Source organism: Leptodactylus fuscus, chromosome 1 (genome assembly GCF_031893055.1).
Source record: "Leptodactylus fuscus isolate aLepFus1 chromosome 1, aLepFus1.hap2, whole genome shotgun sequence".
NCBI classification, from domain to species: domain Eukaryota; kingdom Metazoa; phylum Chordata; class Amphibia; order Anura; family Leptodactylidae; genus Leptodactylus; species Leptodactylus fuscus.
In genome coordinates, this window is record NC_134265.1 from 172,112,105 (window position 1) to 172,125,435 (window position 13,331).

General features: G+C 41.5%; 1 protein-coding gene across 1 annotated transcript in view; it reads right to left on the bottom strand.

Annotated features, from left to right (window-relative positions):
- SLC44A1 (solute carrier family 44 member 1) overlaps positions 1-13,331 on the bottom strand; it is a 105,412-nt gene that overhangs the window by 68,479 nt on the left and 23,602 nt on the right. Inside the window, exon 2 of the mRNA XM_075280050.1 lies at positions 6,368-6,457. Within this exon, the coding sequence (XP_075136151.1) occupies positions 6,368-6,457 (90 nt within the window). The remainder of the gene's footprint in view (positions 1-6,367; positions 6,458-13,331) is intronic.

A 13,331-nucleotide genomic window follows, 5' to 3' on the forward strand; every position in this document is an offset into this window, starting at 1 on the left:
TGTGGCGTGTGTAACTGCGTGCATTGGCGCGTATCCAATCCTCCAGCGTGTGGTATTGTGTGCAGTGGTGCGTATCTAATCCTGTGTGGAACTGGGCAGACTTGCGTATATAATCCTCTGGCGTGTGGCATTGTGTTAAGACGTGAGTATCTAATCCTCTGGCAGTTGGTACTGTGTGCAGACGTGCGTATCTAATCCTCCGGCGTGTGGTATTGTGTGAAGATGCCCATATCTAATCCTCTGGCGTGTGATACTGTGTGCTGCCCTGTGTATCCAACCCTCTGGCATGTGATACTTTGTGCAGACGCATGTATCTAATCCTCTGGCAAGTGTAACTGTATGCTTTGGCATGTATCCAATCCTCCGGCGTGTGATATTGTGTGCAGTGGCGTGTATCTAATCCTGCGGCATGTGGAACGGTTTGCAGAAGTGCGTATCTAATCCTCCCTTGTGTGGTATTGTGTGCATTGGTGCATATGTAATCCTCTGGTGCATATGTAATCCTCTGGCGAGTGATATTGTGTGCAGTGGCGCGTATCCAATCCTCCGGCGTGTGGTATTGTGTGCAGTGGCGCATATCTCATCCACTGGCGTGTGGATTTGTGTGAAGACGCGTGTAGCTAATCCTCTGGCGCTTGGTACTTTGTGCAGACATGCGTATTTAATTCTCCAGCGTGTGGAAATGTGTGCTGACTTGTGTATCTAATCCTCCAGCGTGTGGTACTGAGCTGACTTGTGTATCTAATCCTCCAGCATGTGGTACTGTGTGCGGACACGCGTATCAAATCCTCCAGTACTGTGTAAACATGTGTGTATCCAATCCTCCGGCATGTGGAACTGTGTGCAGAAGTGCGTATCTAATCCTCTGGCATGTGGTATTGTGTGAAGATGCGCGTATCTAATCTTCTGGCATGTGATATTGTGTGCTGACCTGTGTATCTAATCCTCCAGCGTATGGTACTTTGTGCAGACACGTATCTAATCCTCTGCTGTGTGGTACTTTGTGCAGACACACGTATCTAATCCTCTGGCATGTGGTACTGTGTGCAGATGCGTGTATCTAATCCTCTGGCGTGTGATACTGTATGCTGACCTGTGTATCTAATCCTCCAGAGTCTGGTACTTTGTGCAGACGCGTGTATCTAATCCTCTGGCATGTGGAACTGTGTGCAGACGCACGTATCTAATCTTTAGCCATGTGGTACTTTGTGCAGACGTGCGTATCTAAGACTTTGGGTTGTGGAACTATGTGCAGACACGCATATCTAATCCTCTGGCATGTGATACTGTGTGCTGACCTGTATATCTAATCCTTCAGCGTGTGGTAGTTTGAGGAGACGTGCGTATCTAATCCTCTGGTGTGTGGAACTGTGTGCAGACGTGCATATCTAATCCTCTGGCATATGGAACTGTGTGCAGACGTGTGTATCTAATCCTTCGGCTTGTGGAACTGTGTGCAGACGCACGTATCTAATCCTCTGACATCTGATACTGTGTGTTGATCTGTGTATCTAATCCTCTGATGTGTGTATCTCAGTTTGTATATCAGTGTTGGATTGTACATGTGGAGTGACCGTGTGTATTGCAGTTGGAATATGAGTGAAAGACCTGCAGGTTTGTTTTGGCTAACGGGGAGTCAGGGTGTTGGGAAAGCTGTACCTCCGGAACGGTACGTCAGAGTCTGAGTGAGTTGGATTCTCATCTTAAACCTTCCCGGACACCTGAAGTATCTGTGTGCCAAAATTGGTGAAGATCACTCCAGTCGTTTGGTCGTGCATAGAGAACAGACAGACAGACAAGAATTCATTTTTATAATATAGAGAGATAGTCAGCAGGTTAGAAAGCTTGTCTGAATCAGATCCTCCAAAAATTTTGTAGAGACCCGCTGCCAATTCCCGGAAATCAGTGCCTGGGTCAGGTACAATTTTTGTGAGTGCCACCATTTCACCATGGTTCAACAGCCTCCAGTACAAGATCTGGGGTCAGCGATCTTTTGCCTTGACAGCCAGGAGCCTATTGAAGGCTCACAGGCTTAGCTGGGATTGATTTGTATTACAGCACGGTGCAGCCTGTAATACAAATGCTGTCATTTTGAAATGCATTATATATAACAAAAAAAAAGATACAAAAAATATCTAAAAAAATGTAAAAGAATTAAAAATTCAAATGACCTTTCTTTCCCTAGAATACATAAAAAAAGAAATAAAAAAGTGAAACATACATATTAGGTGAAAACCTGGTCTACAAAGATAGAAAAATATTTTTAGCAAATGCCTCAGTGGGGAAAAAGTTTTTCTCATAAAAATTTGAATAAAAAGTGATACACATTCATCAAAATTGTATAACTACAGTAAATAGTACATTTGGCCTGGCAAAAAAAAAAAAAAGCCTTATATATCCTTTTACATGGAAATCTAAAAAGTTACAGGTGTCTGAACAGCGCAAATCTTTTTGCAAAATTTTGGATTGTTTAAAAGGGGTTAAAAACGTAAAAGAAAATGATGGATATCATTTGTTAACCCAACAATCGTTCCAACTCATAGAATACAGGCTGCGTGTCATTTTGGCTGCACAGTGAATGGCGTAAAAACAAAACACAAGAAAGTTGCTCATATGCAGTTGCTGGGTTTTTTCCTCTGTTTCACCTTTGATAAAAGTTTTTTTTTTTTTTTTTTTTAAACTCGTTTTATTGAAGAAGATATAACAGAACAAACAATACAATCAGGAAAGTGCATACGCAATACAAAATTAAGGAAAAGAAAAGGTTTACAAACAAAGATCTGCCACAGTGCCACCCCAACCCAGGCCCGACCATCTCGCACAAAAGAAGTGAAGCAAAAATGAAGCACCTCGGCGTCGGTCTGATAAAGGTTTTAATAAAAAGTGAACAAAGCAGGGCAATACGGTGGCTTAGTGGCTAGCACTGCAACCCTGCAGCACTGGAGTCCTGGGTTCAAATCCTGCCAAGAACAAAACATCTGCAAGGAGTTTGTATGTTCTTCCTGTGATTACATGGATTTCCTCCCGTACTCCAAAGACATACTGATATGGGGCTCACAATCCGCATTTACAAAAAAAAAATATATATATATTACAATATGGCAATGCTAAAAATTTATTTTTTTTGCAAAGTTATGGATGTACAGCGCTATAGGCGCTGTTGTGAGGAAGGGCATTCCTGACTCACTGTCAGAAATGCCCTTCTGACAGTGAAGAGCTACAGTATCGGCACCGATAGCTCTTCACCGGGGGCACAGATCCTGGAAGCCGACAGTGCGCTGAATTCAGCGCACTGTTGGCTTTCTAGTGGTATATGGTGAAAGGTCCTCTTTAAATCTAAGTAAAACTACATAAATTTGGTTACCCCTAATTCATATCAAAAAGCAGAGTACAGGTGACATGTAATTTTGGCTGCAAGGATAGTAAGAAAGTCGCTCAAATGCACTTTTTCTCCAATTCCACCCCATTCTGAATTTTTAATTATTATTATTATTTTTTATTTTTTTTTTGCAGAGTCACAGAACTTAGGGTAACTACAACTTCTGACTGGCTATGGAGTCTGAGTCTGTAAAAAAAAAAAAAAAAATTGTGGAGTTGGAGTAGATGGTTTTGCTTACCATCTCCATACCATCTCAATACTCCTGACTACTCCGACTCCACCATTTTTTTTTTTTTCAGACTCAATGGCCAGTCAGAAGTTGCTACCCTATAACTTCTAGTGATTACCTAGTGATTGAATTTCTGTGAAAGTAAATATGCAGCAAACTACGCATCCAATTAATTGTACAAAAATTACTAATTGTATAATATATATTGAAAATATGTTGAAGTCGGAGTTGGAGTCGACAGCTTTTGACACTCCTACTCCATCCAAAATTGGCTCCTGGTAATTTGCTAGTACCTACGGGGTCAGCAGTTGAAACTGGGTCAAGCCCACTTTAAACACCTGGTAAAATTCAACCTAAGGTTTAGAAAAATAAAAAAGCACCACTGAAGCAATTATTATTGTTAGGGGACATTTTACAATCCAGTAAGTATTGCTTCCTCTGAGACTGTGGAATGCAGAGCTGCCATTACATATCATACATTAAAGGATTATCTTATCTTATCTCAGGAAAATAAATTAGGATTCTGAACACCTTATAATGTGATTTCCCTCATTAACCTTTAGGGTTATATGAAAACAGTGGGGAAAAATCTTTTCTGTCCTTAAAACTTATCGGGAACAACCAGCCTTACAGACACTAAACAAATGTAAACGACTTCCTGATCTTGTCTTGAAATGAAGGCCAACAGTTTACTGGGAATGTGCTGCTAAATCCTGTCTTCTAGCAATATATCGGCATGAGCCACATTGCGCTATCCAGATCGCATCCATTAATAGCCAAACAGAAGCAAAAAACCTAAATCTATTAAGAAGGATTTCAGTTGTTCCTGGTCATATTTTTTCTACTTTTACTTACAGCCTCTCCACGGGGAAACCATTTTTTTTTGGCTGGACACAAAGTCCTGCACGTCCGACCAAAAAAAAACCTGTTTCCCCACGAAGAGGCTGCATCTGAACATTGGTGGTTTGCTTTTTAAACCCATTCAAATGAATGGGTTTTAAAACTGACTGCCGGGAAGCCTTCCCCTATACAGTTTCTTCAGGGCTTAGGACAGAAACCAAGCGGAGTGACACAGGGCGCACAGAGGCACAAGTGTGAACGCCCCCTAAGATGGGAATACCCTTTTAAAGTAACACCCCAGTTATTGGCTCAAAAATTAGCTGCAGTGCAGGAAGATTGGGATTTGCCCAGCTGCCTCAGCACTGGCTCAGATTGAAGCTCTCTCCTATCCCATACAACTTTGTGTCTCCACTAGAAAATTAAAAAATTTAAGTCTTATACAAATGAGGTAGCTGGTTCACTGGGGCCAAACCTTCAGTTCCTTGCAGCGTTGTTCTTTCCTCTCAAACTCCTACCATCTCCAGCCTGAGCCACCCCGTGCACTGGAAGTGCTCCTCCTACTGCTGAAGGCCCACCACCAGTGCACCAAATGCCTCATTTGCATAACACTTCAAATCTACAAAACAGACATCCATATCAATGATATGCAGTTTATCACTGCATAACTGCGTGAAAATCAGATAACAGTCACATACACAGAGGTAAATGAGCCATAGGCTCCAAGCAAATGACTGTGTTTTTGGCTAGCACTCTGACGCATTACATTCTATAGCCCCATACACACACACCTGTGTATTACAGGTCTGAGTATGGAGTGGTAAGCCTGCGGTAAAACTGGAGAGGTCCTTTACATGTCTGTTTTACATCTAGAGCTCACTGAAGGAACTCAATGTGGCCACGGCACACAGATAGGGCTGGGTAATTAATCAAGTAATAATCAAAATCAAAATATTGCTTAATTAAATATTATAAACTTGCCCATATTGATTATTTCAATTATTTTGCATTCACACCATCCTGTCTTACACTGCCATTGGCTAAAAGAGAAGTCACAAACCATACACTATCCATCCAATCAAGATTCCGGATATGTGAATAACCGAAACCAGAAGTGCGATTTTTATTTTAGAAAGGTTTAGTTAAGGTTGTTCAAGCTTGATACATTTTAAGGGCTTATTAACATGTCCACATTATTTCGCAGACAGTATACAGATCCATTCAATGCAATTCATTCATATATCCATTTCTTTTCACAGTCCATGGATCCATAAAAAATGCAAATGCCTGTCCATTTTTGTCCCATATGCATGCATCAAGCCAATGCAAGGCTATGGATCCATGGAGAAAAACAGATAGCATGTGTGTCATACAGTTTTCGTGGATCCAAAACTTTGCTAAACATAGAAATACTTTTAAAAAGGTGGATGATCCACACAGGGACAGCACACAAACAAGGATCAAGTGGTGACCATGGTTAACACAGTCCACAAACTGAAGACGACAGCACTCTTCTCCCACTTCACATTCAACGTGGGCACAACCAGGTTTGTGGGGATGGTGGTCCACTTCTAAAGGATAAAAGTCTGACCATGGTCATGTCATTTACGGTCTATGGTCATGTGATGAGTACACAGGTGCACAGCTCATTACCAGACAGATGTCTGTGTCGATAATGAGCTTTGCATCGGTGTGTTCATCACATGACCATGGTCAGAATTTCATCCACTGGAGATCTAGAAAACTGTGAGGAATTGATACAAAAAGTATAATGGAAAATTGAATATCTTTTTATTATACAAACGATAACATTTGTCTCTCCATATTGGTCTAAAAGTGGCCAACCCCTTTAACAATTCAAATGACATTGATACAGAATATGTGCAGGTAAACAGAAATAAGACAAATAAAACTGCACTTACCATTCCAATACAGAACAGGATAAACAGTAACAGCCATGGTATATCAGTACAACTGTGCTCCTCCAGTGGCTTCCAGTCCCGCTTAGAGTTCTGGAAGCAAAAACACACAACCTCCATAACTTATTTGTAAACATACACAAGGAACAAACACAATTTTAATGCCATGCCACATGTTTTGATTGCTTTTTTAACAATTTTTGTGAATCAAACCAAAGAAACAATGGCAGTTCATCAATTTTTTTTTTTTTTTCCCTGCTATGGCATTTTTTTGGCTCCCTAGGGGACTTGAACCATAGCCAGTCTGATCACCAAAAGAACTGCTGAAAAGTTGTTTTTTCAAAAACCTGGTTAAGGCTGCCTTTACACGGAGTAACGCCGGGCTTGTAAAAATACTCATTCACAGCCGTACACGCGAGCGCTGCGGAAGGCTCCCGAACACTTCCCATTCACTTCAATAGGAGCGCTCATAAAGCCGGCGTTACGAGCGCTCCCATTAAAGTGAATGGGTATGTGTTCAGGAGCCTTCCGCAGCGCTCGCGTGTACGGCTATGAATGAGGATTTTTACAAGCCCGGCGTTACTCCGTGTGAAGGCAGCCTTAGAAAAAAACGCAGCATGTTCATTTTAGTTGTGGAGCATTTTCCCTATGGATTTTATAGGGGAATGGAAAAGAAAAATGCTGCAGATAAAAAAAATTATATATTTTCACCATGTTTTTTAGTTGTATTTTGCTACGTGGAGCCGCAACGTCCACTGAACACCACAGCGGATGTAACACATGCTAGACATATTCAGAAGCAGATCTTGCTAAAAAGCAATGGCTAGAAGAAACACAAGTACAAGCTTTGCACCATGCAAAAATCAAAGTTACTTATAGATATCTGCTGGCAACGTAAGGGTATGTTTACACAGTTTTTTTGCAGGCGTATTTTGATTATTGATTGAAAAATTAGAGATTGGTAGCTATAAAACATCTGCTTGCCATATTACCTTTAGAAAACCTCTTGTAATGTTCTGCCAGCTCTAAAACATGTCCTTCAGAAACACAATTCATAGTCCGCAGTACTCATGTCAAATAAATGCCTGCCACCTATTACTAGTTCTTGAATGAAATAACACATAGTTCCTTGCAAGTTTCTGAGCTTACAAAAAACCGGTCACCCTTCAAATAATGATTTTGTTGTTGCAGCTCTCATACATTTCCAAGGTTGACAGTCTACACTGTATCAGAATTATAATGGCCTTGTATCATTAAGATGTATCTGCTTGCCTGCAGGCATAAGTGGATTGTTTCTGAGGTGTAATGCCTTGCTTTCATTAGGTAAAATCAGAACACTATAGAAGAGGAAGAAAAAAAACTGGTAAAGCAGATCTCCTGAAGATGCTACTGCACAAGGACACTATTCTCCATACAATACATAGTAGATTAAAGGAATTTTCACACTACTGTCATAGGATGAAAGCAATGGACAATAACGGTAGTAGAGTGAAGTTTGCGGACATGATTCATGCGGGCAAGGCGCATAGTCTATGGGGTCCGTGGGCTTTTACAGCACAGCGCTTGCAATTGCGTTTGTATTCTGTTCGGGGGGTCTCCATGCGGACTCTCACCAGACAAAATACAAAAGCAGATGTGAATGAACCCTTACTCAGCGAGAGGCAGGAACAACGCTCAATACAGAAACAAGGGGAAGAATAAAGAGATGCAGGATTTCACAGAATAGAGACAACATTTGTTAATAAAGTATACTACAAAATTTAGGCCCCGTTAACACCCGTGGCACAGGATGGCGTATTTTGGTCCAGATTTTGACGCAGGAAGCCGCGTCACAATAGGACTAAAATGCGCCTGCCGCGGCTTCTGACAGTCACGACTTCCCACTACGGAGTAGGCCCAAATGAATGGGCCTAGTCTGGAGGGTGCTGCCGTGAGGTGGACGCCGTGGCTGAATCAGCCACGGAATCCGCCTGAAGAAAGGGCAGCTCGCTTCTTTTTTTCCGTGAGCAAGAACATACCGCTCAAGGAAAAAAGGAAGCTTGCGGTCTGCATAGACCTCTATTGTGAGGGGGTGGATTCTGTGGTGTATTCAGCACCAAAATCTGCCCCCTCTTGCCCCATGTGAACAAGCCCTTACTGTCAGAATATCAGAAATTGTCCAAATGTTTAATTATGCTTTAATGGATTAAAACTTTGCAACATTTTAATAATTTACATTTCCAAAAATGTTTAACTTTTTTATTGCTTACTAATTTAGCCAGCAAAGGACTGGCGTCGCACCCACAAACTAGAACTTGTATCTATGATGCTAGGTTCGCTCTAGCATTTGCATCTGCGTGGGGACCTGAAAGACGAAGACCTTGTCCGCTTAAAAACTGTTACCCCAGACCCTTAGACTATAATGGGGTCTGTCGGGTTTCTGCCCAGTTTCAGCTGACTCTTTTCTACCCCAATTTCAAATAGAATCTGAAGCAGTTTTCTACGAAGATTCTAACACAGATCTAAATCCAGCCAGAGTCATCTTAAAGGTATTAATTGCAGTTAAGAGAAACCATGATGCAAACTAACATATCCATGTGTGTCACTGTAATATATGTGACCACTTAGGTGGTAGCCGTAGTTTTTATCTGTAACTGTGGATGAAGCTATGGTTCCATTCACTTCTATGGGCCCAGAAGTTTTGCATCCGTGTGTCTGTGGCGTATTTAAGTACTGCAAATAATGCAAAGCATATCCTATTTTTGGCCGCATTTGCAATACAGACCAACGTCAAAAATCATACAAGATCCGTGTTTGTGTAAGATGCAATGCGGACATGTTTCTCTGCAGATTGCGGATCATTATTTGTGGAACGTTAATCCCCTATAGTCATGTGCAAGACACCTTACACTCCTGAGCACGAGCTGTACAGACAAAAGCAGTTTCTGAATTTCTTTCTGATTTTAAGCAGGCATAATCTCCTACGAGGTGGCAATAGCCTCTTAAAACAGACAGAAACTTCTCTGAGATTTATCAATGTCAAATTTTGAAACTAGGTCTATGTGTTTGCTAGACGTACTGGCTTAAACAGTGAACAGTATGCCGGGAGAGGGACCCCTAGCAATAGGAGTCCCTGCCTTCCAGCGACATATGGTCCCATACTATAACTATATTTCTAGGAGACTCTCTCCCAGCATACTGTTCAGGCCAGTTAACTAGGTTGGGCCAAAAGAAAAAAATATATATATATATATATATTTTTTTTTAAAGCCCTTTGAAAACGGATACAAAATGAACACTCAAGAAATCAAAACCAGAATGGATGTGAAGTGGTTCCCCAAGTGTCCACAGTCTTTCAGAGATAATTTGCTTCAACTCACCATGAACGCTTCTTTGAGGAGGGGGATCATTCCGTAAATACAGATAATTCAGGTAATACTAAGTGCAGACACCATGATTTACACTCACTGGTTTATACAGTCTGTACTTCTGATGGTACAGTCTAGTGACCTGAATTAGAAGCACTATACTGATCTAGGGTGCTATAAACTTGGGTTAATAAATCTTTTTTGTCGAATCTAGTCTGTATACTGTACATTACCATTGTGTGAATCTACAGTAGCCGTAGTGACTTGACAATCATAATCAGCCATCTTTAACACTAAAAGTCTACAAGCTGGCCAATGTCACATGCCAAACTGACAGAGAAGTTCTCCGCTGAATAGCTCCCCCCCTGCTTATTACAGTACATACGTGAATCAGCTATATATAGCAAATCTTACAATCAAAACAGATGTAAAACATAAGGCCTATAAGGAAAATAATGATATAAAGAAGAAACCGTGCTGCAGAGTTTATTTCCTTAAGACAGCAGAAACCAATGAGAAACATAAACTTCAATAAATTCACAGTACTCCTGTAAATGTTAAACCACTGTGAAAATAATGACCTGCCAAGAGCCACGGAGTCTTCCAGAGTCAGACTGATGAGATTTATCCAAGAGCAGTAATACATAGGAACTTGTGTGAAGATACGCTGCCTGCTCTGAGGACAACTGCTGGGTCTTTGAACAAATTCATTTGTGAGATAATGCTTATTTCACATTCCTGGAGCCTACATCTGTAAGACACACTTTCTAAGTATACACATAAAATTTATATACAATGAAAACTCTTCAAAAGACCCCCTCTTGGAGAAGACCCCTTACTCAGACCACATTTTCTGTAATGGATTTTCTGTTTTCCATATTAACCAACTTATTAAAGACCGTTTTATAAGGCAATTTTGGGTGGTTGTCTCAAAGCTATTTCACTGTATCTCTCTCTCTGTTACACACACACACACACACACACATATACAGTGCCTACAAGTAGTATTCAACCCCCTGCAGATTTAGCAGGTTTGATAAGATACAAATAAGTTAGAGCCTTCAAACTTCAAACAAGAGCAGGATTTATTAACAGATGCATAAATCTTACAAACCAAAAAGTTATGTTGCTCAGTTAAATTTTAATAAATTTTAAACATAAAAGTGTGGGTCACTTATTATTCAACCCCTAGGTTTAATATTTTGTGGAATAACCCTTGTTTGCAATTACAGCTAATAATCGTCTTTTATAAGACCTGATCAGGCCGGCACAGGTCTCTGGAGTTATCTTGGCCCACTCCTCCATGCAGATCTTCTCCAAGTTATCTAGGTTCTTTTGGTGTCTCATGTGGACTTTAATCTTGAGCTCCTTCCACAAGTTTTCAATTGGGTTAAGGTCAGGAGACTGACTAGGCCACTGCAACACCTTGATTTTTTCCCTCTTGAACCAGGCCTTGGTTTTCTTGGCTGTGTGCTTTGGGTCGTTGTCTTGTTGGAAGATGAAATGACGACCCATCTTAAGATCCTTGATGGAGGAGCGGAGGTTCTTGGCCAAAATCTCCAGGTAGGCCGTGCTATCCATCTTCCCATGGATGCGGACCAGATGGCCAGGCCCCTTGGCTGAGAAGCAGCCCCACAGCATGATGCTGCCACCACCATGCTTGACTGTAGGGATGGTATTCTTGGAGTTATATGCAGTGCCATCCAGTCTCCAAACGTCACGTGTGTGGTTGGCACCAAAGATCTCGATCTTGGTCTCATCAGACCAGAGAACCTTGAACCAGTCTGTCTCAGAGTCCTCCAAGTGATCATGAGCAAACTGTAGACGAGCCTTGACATGATGCTTTGAAAGTAAAGGTACCTTACGGGCTCGTCTGGAACGGAGACCATTGCGGTGGAGTACGTTACTTATGGTATTGACTGAAACCAATGTCCCCACTGTCATCTTCCCGGAGCTCCTTCCTTGTTGTCCTTGGGTTAGCCTTGACTCTTCGGATAAGCCTGGCCTCGGCACGGGAGGAAACTTTCAAAGGCTGTCCAGGCCATGGAAGGCTAACAGTAGTTCCATAAGCCTTCCACTTCCGGATGATGCTCCCAACAGTGGAGACAGGTAGGCCCAACTCCTTGGAAAGGGTTTTGTACCCCTTGCCAGCCTTGTGACCCTCCACGATCATGTCTCTGATGGCCTTGGAATGCTCCTTTGTCTTTCCCATGTTGACCATGTATGAGTGCTGTTCACAAGTTTGGGGAGGGTCTAAAATAGTCAGAAAAGGCTGGAAAAAGAGATAATTAATCCAAACATGTGAAGCTCATTGTTCTTTGTGCCTGAACTACTTCTTAATACTTTAGGGGAACCAAACAGAATTCTGGTGGTTTGAGGAGTTGAATAATAAATGACCCTCTGAATAAACTTTTCACAATTTTAAAAAAAATTAAACAAAGAAATAACATTCTTTTTTGCTGCAGTGCATTTCACACTTCCAGGCTGATCTACAGTCCAAATGTCACAATGGCAAGTTAATTCCGAATGTGTAAACCTGCTAAATCTGCAGGGGGTTGAATACTATTTGTAGGCACTGTATAAACAGATACACACATACATATTAGGTAAAGAAATTAACCCATTACTACAAAAACAAAAAACCTGATTGTTAGGGTTTTTGGAGGCGGATACGGCCTCAAAACCCTGACCAAAAAGTCGGCTCCCATTGAAATCAATGGGAGCCGCTCAGGTCGTTTTCTGGGAGCTGTTTGTTCCTGCTCCCGGAAAAAGAAGCGAGAAGCTCATTCTTCAGGCTGAGTCGCCTCGTGATTCGGCTTGAAGACACTCCCTCCTCTCGACTAGGCCCATTCATTGGGCCTAATCCGAAGCGGAGCGTGCGACTGGATGCCAGTGCAGTGCACCGGCATTCAGTCGTGGCCACCCGTTTTTTGGTCCGGAACCTGAGGCAGCCTGAGGCTAGGGGGAGTGAAGAGAAAAAAAAAACAAAAAAAAAAAACAACACCACACATACTCACCTGTCCCTGATGTCCTCCTAGTCCTACAGCTCAGTTGCCTTCTTTTTCATGAATTTCTCATTAACTGTGATATTAAAAATCCTTCCTCTATTACCTTATCAAGAGATAAAAATTTTAGGTCCACACATAGAATGTGTCGCTATATCTGGAACACTATTGTGGGGACATCATAACTTCTACAAGTACAGTAGATTTGTTTTTAAATACTATTTTCTGCACATAATTATGAATGCAGTCATCTTGCCTCAGCTGTGGTTAACAGATACACACATTGACCATAGGACACACTCAAAATGTTTACTGACATGCACAGATGAGGATTCCAGACACGATCTGTGACTTCTGCAGAGATTATTGTCTGTGCATATGGGGTGGGATGAGAGGATAAGCTGTGGCCATCACCTATTGTGAATGGTGGTCCCTAGGTTATCTATATATAGGAGTTACCTGGAACTGTAATGATGTCTTTGATGATAAAATATAATAAATGCAGGAATTTCTGTTGACACATTTGGCAGAACAAACTTTGCAACATATTTCACTAAGAAAAGTATCTGTCTTTAACCCCTTCTTGCCAGAGGAATTTTTCGATTTTCGCTTTTG